This window comes from Carassius auratus, chromosome 35, assembly GCF_003368295.1.
Source record: "Carassius auratus strain Wakin chromosome 35, ASM336829v1, whole genome shotgun sequence".
NCBI lineage: Eukaryota > Metazoa > Chordata > Actinopteri > Cypriniformes > Cyprinidae > Carassius > Carassius auratus.
In genome coordinates, this window is record NC_039277.1 from 11434568 (window position 1) to 11445327 (window position 10760).

The window sequence follows — 10760 nt, forward strand, 5'->3', positions numbered from 1 at the left end:
TTGTTATTTTTGTTTGGAAACTACTGCACTATACACTGAATAACAGCAAGCTGAATCTCAAATGATTTGATGAAATGTTTACCAACATGATATCTTGCTTAACTTCGATATCTGTCCCTGACCTGGATCGTTATAAGACTCCTTCTGTAAACAGCAACTCCCTCAACACGCACGAGATAGCCAATACCAATACAATCTTACTGAGCCTTGAACTTGGATGCTGTCAATGCCAACATCACAGCGCGGTTCCCATTCACCGTCACCCAGGCGTGACATGGCTTTGGCCCTGACCATGGTCTGTTATTGCACTTGAATATCAGAGCCTGCCGTCATCACAGCCTCTCTCATTAGCCTTGGCCGTGTTCGCTGCGCTCTAATGAGACAAGTCTTTAATGTAAAGTTGCTCTCGGGTGAGGGCCTGCTGATGAGGGAGCACGTGTGTTTTGGAGTCGCCGCTGAATTACCTTGGCGTCTGACTGAGGGGAAACACCTGGGCCTTGCCGCCGGAGGGGGGTTAGCCATGGCTACAGTGCTCCCATGAGGCCAGGTCCCATCTGCGAGAGGTGCTGAGGTAAATTCTCATCGGGACGACGGGTGGCTGCGTAAGAGACCTCATCTTTATATGTCTGATGGGCAATGAGAGGCTTTTGTTTGTAGACATGCAGGAGAATTTGAGATGATGGAATAACATAATGAACTAAAGGGTGCTGCCCATATGAATCTGTCTGGCATGTGGGGTCATTTTCATTTTTCTGTTTAGGTATTCATTTGGAACAGTGAAGTTGTCGGAGTGGTTTTCCACTCAAGGTAGCGAATTATCATCTATTTACATAAATCAAAAGGTTTGTAAACACTGTATATTAACTTGAAGATTTATAATTTTAATGTTTAAATGGTCTAATATGGACAGACAACAATAATTAAAACACTATAAAGAAAGTGACTTTTTGCTTGTAATGATTTGTACTGTATATAAATCACTGAGCCAGATCTTTTCAAAGAAACGTTTGAGGTGATCCACAAAACCACTCTCTGAATTTCCCAGAAGCGTTGTTATGTAAGTTCCATTGTTCAAGGTTCAGCTATTCAGTGTTTCCCAAAACAATAGTTACAATACTTTTGCAAACAGTGTGCCATCACAACTACAGATCTGAACTGTTATATAAATAATATTAAAATATAATAAAAAAATGCTTTTTAAAAGCTCACAATCTTTTAAAGTCTTTCAAGTCTTTCTAATATTGTCTATGACAAATGCTAATAAGCCTAATATTGTCAGCAAAACCATCAAGTTTGGTTAATGAATGCGCTCTAGCACTAAGAATCAACAGTGTGACATAAGATAACCCATATTTTAATCAAACATCTGTAAATTAAGCAAAACAAAAAATGCAAAACCAAATGCAAAAAAAAAAAGCGAAAGCTTCTGAAAGTGAAATGTAAACTGCTACAGCAAACACTGGCCAAGTATTTGAATGTTGTGCAGCAAGTAATAAACAAATAAACTGTGCCGTGTAAATAACAATGTGATTACTAGCTGATTGCTTTAAGGACTTAACAGCCTAGAGTTGACAGAACTTTGTATAACGTGAATTCTTTATTGCTGAACCAACGGGAAACATATTAGTTCACGAGTTACGACTGAATCACTCCAAGTGGTTTGAGTCAACTCATCAAAACAATGAACCAAAAAATCTCTCTTTCAGACACGTTAACTTATACATGACAACTCACCAACCTGTTAACCTGTTTCTCTGTCTTTACAAAAATTCACATATTTTAGTATTTCCATGTGATTTCATGATGCTTTAGGTGATAAAAGGGAGAAGGCTGGCTGATAATGAAAGCCTCCAAACCAAAATGTGCTTTTTCTCTGAACTGGTGTCTGCAGGTGCTGCAATCAGCTGCGCTCCTGAGTGAATCTAATGATCATTCACACCACCGTGATAATGATCTGATATAAAGCCAGTCGAGTGAGATAAGTGTAAAGATGGTTGTAAAAAGCTCCCACCATTGACGACTCACTCATACTAAAAAAAGAGCAAAGCATCTGTCAGTATCACAGGTAGAAATTGTACTTTGTATCTCCATTTCGCTCCAAAATCCAGAATCAGCTCCTTTCATGTCAAGTAAAAGCTTTTGGGTTTTAGGGTTGGCATATGTCTTAGAGTTAAAAAATAAAATAAGGAAGGGCATCGCAGGAGGATCCTTGGTAGAGGACATTTTGTTAGACAAGTAGCACATCTGTGACCCTGTAGGGGCTAGTCATCACGGACACCCTAAATATAAAAAAATTGTTGCCTGGCAACCAGCATGGCAGGTTTATCAATATATCCTAAATCCAAATTTGGTCTAATTGACTGTTATTTAATGCATTTGTGTATTTTTGCTTGTAGAAAAATAGAAACAGAAAAATCTGTGCCCATTAGACATGCAAATAAGCACTTTGGGCTTTATAAAATGCAAAGGAATTTTGCCGGCGGATCCTTAAAGCAATCTCTCCTACACAAATTCACTTATATGCTTCCATCATCTTTGCTAAAATGCTAAATTAAGAAATAATAATTATATAATTATGAATTAATAATAGTAATTATCTTCACTTTCTCACTGTGCGTTAATGTTTCAGAGGGTCATTAGAATTTCTCTCACATTCAGCACTTTAAAGGGCTTTCGTGACTTCGCTGATGATAAAAAAATTAAATAAATAAAAAAAGTGCTGGCTTTATTTCACAAAGACGCGAGTTACTATGTGATCTGACTAAGAAGTGCTCCTCTTAATGTCAGCAAGGCGTTCAGAGATGCCTCTAGAGCGAGTCTAATCAGAAGGCCATGCTTCTGATCATGAGCAAACATATCCGTTTCCTCATTAAGCTGAAGGTATGGAAATGCATGTCTGTGGGGTATAATATGCTAAGAGATTCCCCTTTTAGATTTGCATTCACAAATATAATGTCCAGTGTTGTAGTAAAAAGTCTGTTTTTCAATACGGGGTTGTGGCTCTTTATTATTCATATCATCATGGTCAAGGGATTCTTTATTCTTTTCATACACAATTGAATCATCCGTATGGGTTTGCTCCTAATTGGTAAACTAATAGCAAATTTGAACTATTATTATATTTGTGTACTATAAAGTTATATGAAAAACACATTGATGTGTTTATCAGAATGTGTGCTGAGCAGCCACAGTTTAGGATTCAGGATCCATCACCATATGGTCATGAAAGTGTATGCATTAATCTATTTTTATAAACTACGTAGGTGCCTGTCATCTTTGTTTTTTTTATTTATTTTTTTAGGTTTTTTTTAAAGGTTATAATGTCTCGTGACTCTACATCTAACCTTAAGCAGACATCAAACACAATGAGGTTGTCAGAAAACACCCAGCTATAGACAGAAAATGGTGTCAGTTAGGACGGTTCACTATTCTTAGGACAGCCCATAACCTCTGACCTTAAATAGACTCTCTGTTAAATCGTGTGAACAGCTGTGAAGCTGCAGCTGGATTCCAAATAGAAAGATTTTCTTTCAACAGAAAATAATTAATTTGACAGCATTGTAAAAGCTTCATTCAAACATGATATCATACAGATATCTGGGCTGCTTCTTTTTCTATGCAAAGCATTAATTAACTTATGTATGTCTATAAAATAACAGGGCAAGAAAAGGTCGTATGCATTATTTTTTAGAGAAACACAAACAGAATTCAATTTGTAAAATTGTATTTCTTGTGGATAGAACACATGCAAATAAAATATGCTGAGTCTGTTGCCACTTTAACAAACTAACAGACACAAAGCAGAATGTAAGGAGGATAAGCAACCCCGCCTAGTGGACAGCAGTGGTACTTTCCCTTGAAGAGTGGTGGAAAATACACATGTATTGCAGGGGAAAACCAAGAAAATACTCATCTCTAAAAAGTATAATATTTTAATAAAATATTAATATTAATAATAGAAGCATTCGATCATGTTTTAATATAGTATTATTATTTTACATTCATGAGAGAATACGAGTGAACTATCATAACCTATGTTTCTTTATTTACATAATATCACATTTTTGCATGACATCCTTGATTACCTTAGATATTGCTTATATGCAGTTGAACAAAAATATAGCCATATTGTAAAATATTATTGCCTTTAAATTAATTCTAATATTTCGCCTATTATTATAAGAGAGACTTTTTAGCGATAAATCGACAACTGTCAGCAATGAAGCTGTCAATTGCACTTCATTATTATATTTAGATATGCTATTATAATGATTCAAAACGGTAACATCGCATTTTACATAATAATAACCTATTATTTTGTATGTAATATGTTTATTTATAACATAATTGTTTATAATATGTAGCTTAATATTAATAGACATTGGCTGAAAAAAAATGATAACTCGGTATTATGAAGCTGTCAATGCGCGCCTCCTCTCTGCCCCCTCCCCTTAGCAACAGAGGCAAGATGGCGGCCCCCAGTAACGCCGAGCGTTCTCCTGATCTATCAGTGCAGCTGAAGATTCCCAAAACCGAGGTTCCTTCTCCAGAATCCGAGGATCTGAGTGACAGCAACCAGTGCCATTCCAACCCCTCCACCCCTAACAGATTCTCTCCTCTGAACGTCGGGGTTTCGCTGTCCGGGGGCGCAGGCCGGAGTGGATCGGCCTCTGCCTCCAACAGCTTCAGCGCTTGCCGAGGCATGTCGTGGACACCGTCCGAGACAAACGCGCTGATCGCCGTGTGGGGCAACGAGAGGCTGGCGGAGGCGCGGATGCAGCAGCTGGAGGTGGCCGGGACGGTGTTCTCTGGCAAGGCGCCGGGACCCGCGATGTACGAGCGGGTGTCCAGAGCGCTGTCAGAGCTGGGTTACGAACGGACCCCATCCCAGTGCCGAGAGAGGATGAAGGTACTGTGAATAAGACATCCAAACACATGGCTGTCACTCAGATTTGCTTCGGGGCTCGTTGTCGTGTTTATTTGGCTGTTTGTTTTTGTTACACAGAGCTTTGGTGAAGCTGTCAAAATCAAAACACAAGCATCGATCTGTCTCGTCTCAAGCTTATTGGAATGATTGCGGTCCGTTATGATCATATATATAGCTGTTGTGATGTTTATGGTATATTGACTCCACGTAGCTTTGGTAAAAAAAAAAAAAAAAAAAAAATTGGAGCATTGAAGTTTAGATAATACAAATTAACATAAAATATAAAGGCTTCAATGTCCATATTCAGAACCCGAATCATTAGGTGACATTAAAAGACTCTATTTAAGGACCACAGTGCAGCCCCCCAAAACTAATTAACTGTAATTAGTTAATCCCTATCCCTAAAACCATTTTTACAAGAATATATCTGTTACGCTGAATGACACAGGAACGTTATTTTGTGCATATTTTTAATTTTATTTTCACAAAAAGTCATTAGGAACATTAAAGTACTTGAAGTTTCTATTATGATTTTTATAGCTGACATCTAATTCATGTAATTATAAAAAAATGTAATTGTCCAATGATGTTTGACAAAGTTTCATATTTTATATATCAAGCATGTAATTATTTTTATTTATTTACTTCAACATTTACACGTGAATCTCTTATGCCACACACAACATGAGTGATATATTATATATTAATTATTATATTTATATATATATATATATATATATATATATATATATATATATATATACACACACACACACACACACATATATATATATATATATATATATATATATATATATACACACACACACACACACACACACAACTTTTGCACTGCTTTCAACTGCATCTGAATTTACATTTACATTTACATTAGGATGCTCGAATAAGTCTCTTGTGTGCGCATTGCTATTTCATAAGGCCATGCATCATTCTCAGATGTAAAAAGATGATAAAAATTGAGCGTCTATTTTTAAGTGTAAGTGCTGTAGGTACTAAAACAGTTGTTATTCCTGGTTTCTGATGGGCAGCTGATTATTTGCGATATATGTCTCAGTCTTAATTGTTTTAAATACAGTGTGCATGTTTTGTTGTATCTATAAACATGACTCTCATCTGTAGACACTGAGACGTTGTTATAGCCGGGTGAAAGAGCACGGCATTGGGAAGAGGAAGAGCAGTTACTCCATCGAGCAGCTGGAGAAGGTGTTCGGGCAGGGCGGCTGGGATTCTCAAAGCTGTCAGCCTGTGCTGATCAACAGCAGCGGGCTCTACCAGGAGATGGAGTCAGACGGCAGTACGATGGAGGACTACTCTCAGGAAGACTGGTGTAATCAGGACCTCTCTGCTGCCTTTAATGAGGGAGACATAGAAACAGGTGAGTGCAAGAATATCCTTGCAGTGTAAATAAGTTTAAAGTCATAATTGCAGTATCCTCCTCCTTTAAAAAAAGAGTGGTGCAAATTTTTGGCAAGCATCTGAAAGATTTTAGGTTCATACCTCACCAGTCCACAGTTTAGAGAGAATTTAGTTTCATTTTTTTAACTTGCAGTAATTTTTTTAATATTTTTATTTAGCAAAGACACATTAAATTGATCAAAATGACAGAAAAGGCTTTTAGTGTTAGTAGTATGTGTTTATGTGTATAATATGATTTTTTTTTTCTGCAATGAATAATTGTATTTTAATAATTGGCAGAATTATCAAGATTTCCAATCATCTGCTAAAATTTGTTATATTCATATTCGGTGTGGCCCTACTTATCATCCACCGTCTGTGAAAATTCTGCACATTTCAATTCAGACCCTTATGCCACATACATGTTTTCTAGTATCTCAAATAAAGCAATCTTGTCTTTCACAGAGGACAACCAGCTTTCAAAACCCAGAGTTCTTCAGATACGACTGGAGCCATCTGAGCACACTCAGTAAGTTTGTACCAGTGTCCTGTTTCCCAGTCCTTTTAAATACAGAATTTCCACTCACTTCCTTCTCTCCTCATGCTCTCTTTAGACGCCAGGAAGTGATGGAGAACGTGATGCGTATCCTGGAGGCAGTGGAGATCAAATGGGAGCACTTCCAGACGTGGACAGACTTCTCCCGCCTCCACCTGTCCAATAAGCTGGCTATCTTCGGAGTAGGCTACAACACGCGGTGGAGAGAGGAGATCCGCTACCACTACGCAGAAATCAGCTCACAGGTCCCTCTTGGAAAACGACTGCGGGAATACTTCAACCCTGAGAAGCCAGAGGGCAGGGTTATCATGACCAAGGTGCAGAAAATGAACTGGAAAAACGTGTATTATAAATTCCTAGACATCACTATTAGTGAAGCTCGCTGTTTGGAGCTGCACATGGAAGTGGACTGGATCCCGATCACACAGACGAGAGCAGCAGGGTGCAGCGATGGCTCCCAGTACCTTCTGCCAGGGGGCATCCCAAAAACATATGGCCTGTATGCAATAGGCCACGAGGAGACAAGGTCCAATTCATCGTCTAGCATAGATGATAAGTGCTCCACGTCACAGGAAGAGGAGGAGACGGACCATTGTGAGAGCTTGGAGAAGGACAAGAGGACATCATCCATAGTCACTTACTGTTACCTCGGGATTGCAGAGGAAAGGACGCTACAGCAGTGTCTGTTCCAGCACTTTCAGACTTCAGGCAAACACTACAGCCGAGGGGAGCCTTCGGCCATAACCAGGTTCTTGCAGGACAACTGCACCAGCCAGGCCACGGAGGGCGTCCTTTCTGGATTACACATCTACATTAAGTTTATCGAGGTGGAGCTGGACTTTCTCTCTGCCGGATCGTTAGTGGAATGTTTAGAGACTGCGATTGGTTATTCATTAAAGCTCAACAAGAAGGATGCACTGTAGTGGTGCTCAATGTGGTCCAATGATGCTCTTTAAAGCCAGGACTTTGAAATATAGACTTGAACTCAAAGTATTTAGAAGTATCAGAAGTATTTATGTGGTATGTCAGGCACAGTCTGTTCCGAAAGGGGCCGAATAATCTCCTTTGCAGTAACTGTCTTTATCAGGGAGCGTAAATTTGATTTATTTAAATCTCTCAAGATCCAAATGCAGGAACTGTCAAAAAAAAAAAAGAATCCTTAATGAGAACTTTTAATTAATCAAAGTATAAAGTCTATATATATATAAGTCTATATATATATATATATATATATATATATATATATATATATATATATATATTTATTTATTTTAAGAGTATATATTGATATTGTCAGGCATTCCAGCATTTTCAATTATAGCATTCAAAGAATGTTTTTCATAAACCGTTTATCAACGTTTGTTTTTTTATTTGTCAGTTCACACGGTGTCTTTATGTATGATTGTTTCCAGGTCACAGTCTTGTTTACATGTTTGGAAGGACAAAAAATAAAGCGGATGAGATGAAGTGTTGTCAGAATGTGTAATACGTTGTTTCCATATTCTAATTGTTGGGAACAGACAGAGGTATTCAAAACAAGTTTTTTTAAATTAATAAATGGAGTAATGGAGATGTGTTGGAATTCTAATTGAAACTTTGAAGTGTTGCTAATACAAGACATTTTAATTTAAAAAGGTCATTTATGAATTTACCTTAATAAAACCTTCAGAAACACACGCTCGATTATGTGACCAGCAGGTGGCGGTAAATATCTGAGAGTGGCTGAAAGATGTATCCATTAACGTCACGATTACAGAATAGTAAATTAAGTATTAGATTACTACTTATAGGTCCTAAGTAGTGCATATTAAAGTATTTGTTAAATGTGTGACGTAAAGTGCGTTTTGTAATTCTTAAAACATGCAATACTTTAGTTCAGTTTGACCCTGATTTGCAGTGAATTATGCCACAAATCAGAAGACTGTAGGCTGTAGTGTTTTATTTAAGACAATGTGCACTTTCTCTTTGTAATGCTGCATGTGTAGTAAAACTCTTTTGTGAACTTGCAAAGGTAGATGAAGAACTGGCGTTGGTCCAGCATGTGCTAAAGAGAATCAATAATTCAAATGCAAAGTCTAATTTCCCTGCTAAGCCAGTCATATGAGATGAGTATCTTCCTTTGCCAGGAAAAAATTAAAAATAAAACAAAAATAAATAAATTAAAAAAACACTCCCAATGGAGGTTGCTACATTTTTTCTAACCCCATTTAGTGCATTAGTTATTGATTTCTCTAGACGGGGTGACTTAAATATATAACATTTATTGTTATTGAATATGATAAATGTTCTCTTTATTCATAGCACCTCATGGGTATTTATTCAGTCCTTGTGTTGTTGTTTTTTTTAACCTTTATCTAGCTTTTCTAAAAGCTCTAATATTACATGTGTCCTGTGAATACTAAAGGTACAAGAGTCAAGAATGTTGTACATAAGAAATACATCCATAACGCAATTGATAGTTTTTTGATACTGTTAAACCAATAATGAAATAAATCAAACAAAAACTGATTTACAATTAAGTAATCATAATTATTATTTCATCATTTGTTATTATTGCGTGTGTATGGCAACATAATAATAATATAATAATAATTTGTTTTTAATGGATGTTCCATTATTATATTATCATTTTTCTTAATCTCCTGGTTGTTTATGGTTGAGTTGTGTGTGGTCATAAATGATGGACCTAAATTACACTGCTGCTCATGTTCACGTCATTAGCTTTTCTGTTTGCTGGTCTGGGAACTGTGAGATGATTGTGGCTCTCTTGTGTGCCTGGGTGACTGCCCTTTGATCGTTGCTGTTTAAGCTCTGAATCGGTCAGTTTTGCCTCTGGAATGGCCTCCAGAGCGTGTTTTTAATGTGTTGTGTCATTTTTATCATGGTTTAAAAAGTAAAAATGACCTTCTGTGTCAGAGTGGATACTATTACATCTGTTTATTTTATTCCACTCACCCCAGCTCACCCTGTCCTCTGAATGTTTTGTGGATGCAGTTTGCCCGAGGTGCTCGAGTATGTTTAAGATATTAGCTTTGACTGCAAAACCACATGATTGTTTCCAAGCAGCCCAGGGTGTAATCACAGAACTGAGCTCATCTGCCCCAATAATCCAGCAGTCCGACTGCATCCACCTCAGCCCTGTTTCCATGGCAACATGCCATCCACAGGAGTGAGGAGGTATTCAACTCGGGGGGCTGAGACCACTCTACTGACACGACAAGCCCCACACTCTGTCCTGTTACATTATCACTTCAAGAGATAAAAGGAACTACACAACATTAATGCTGCTGTCCCGTATAACTGAACAACACAAGAGCAGCCTGGCTGTATTTTTATTGGTCCTCAGACTTTTAAAGAGTTAAATGAAACTTGGAAAGTCAACCTGGGTAATTAAGGCCTATATACAATGACCTGTGACTGCAGTAATGGTCATATAAATTCATGCATTTAGCAGACGCTTTTATCCAAAGTGACTTACAGTGCATACAAGCTTACACTTTTTCCTAACGTGCTCCCTGGGAATCGAACCCACAACCTTGCCTGCTAACGCAATGCCACTTGAGCCACATAAGTATGTACAGTATATGAACTTTTGATTTGTAAAGCATTTTTTATTTATATATATATATATATATATATATATATATATATATATATATATATATATATATATATATATATTATAATGACTTTGTAGTAAAAGGAAAATTTTATAATATTAATAAAGTGTTATTTATCAGTTTATATACCTATTATCATAAACTAACTTGTTAGTTGTTAAATAAATATTTGTCAAAATATCTATCTGTCTATCTATGGCTCAGTGGTTTTCAAGAAGAATTCACCTGTAATTGAAGTGAT

At 37.1% G+C, this 10760-nt stretch overlaps 1 protein-coding gene across 1 annotated transcript; it reads left to right on the top strand.

Moving 5' to 3' along the window:
* The first annotated feature begins 4431 nt into the window (after positions 1–4431).
* LOC113054389 (myb/SANT-like DNA-binding domain-containing protein 2) lies at positions 4432–8083 on the top strand. Its single transcript, XM_026219915.1, has 4 exons — positions 4432–4909; positions 6068–6323; positions 6809–6872; positions 6958–8083. The coding sequence occupies exons 1-4, from the start codon at positions 4469–4471 to the stop codon at positions 7820–7822; spliced, it is 1626 nt and encodes a 541-aa protein (XP_026075700.1). The 5' UTR covers positions 4432–4468; the 3' UTR covers positions 7823–8083.
* Positions 8084–10760: the final 2677 nt, after the last annotated feature.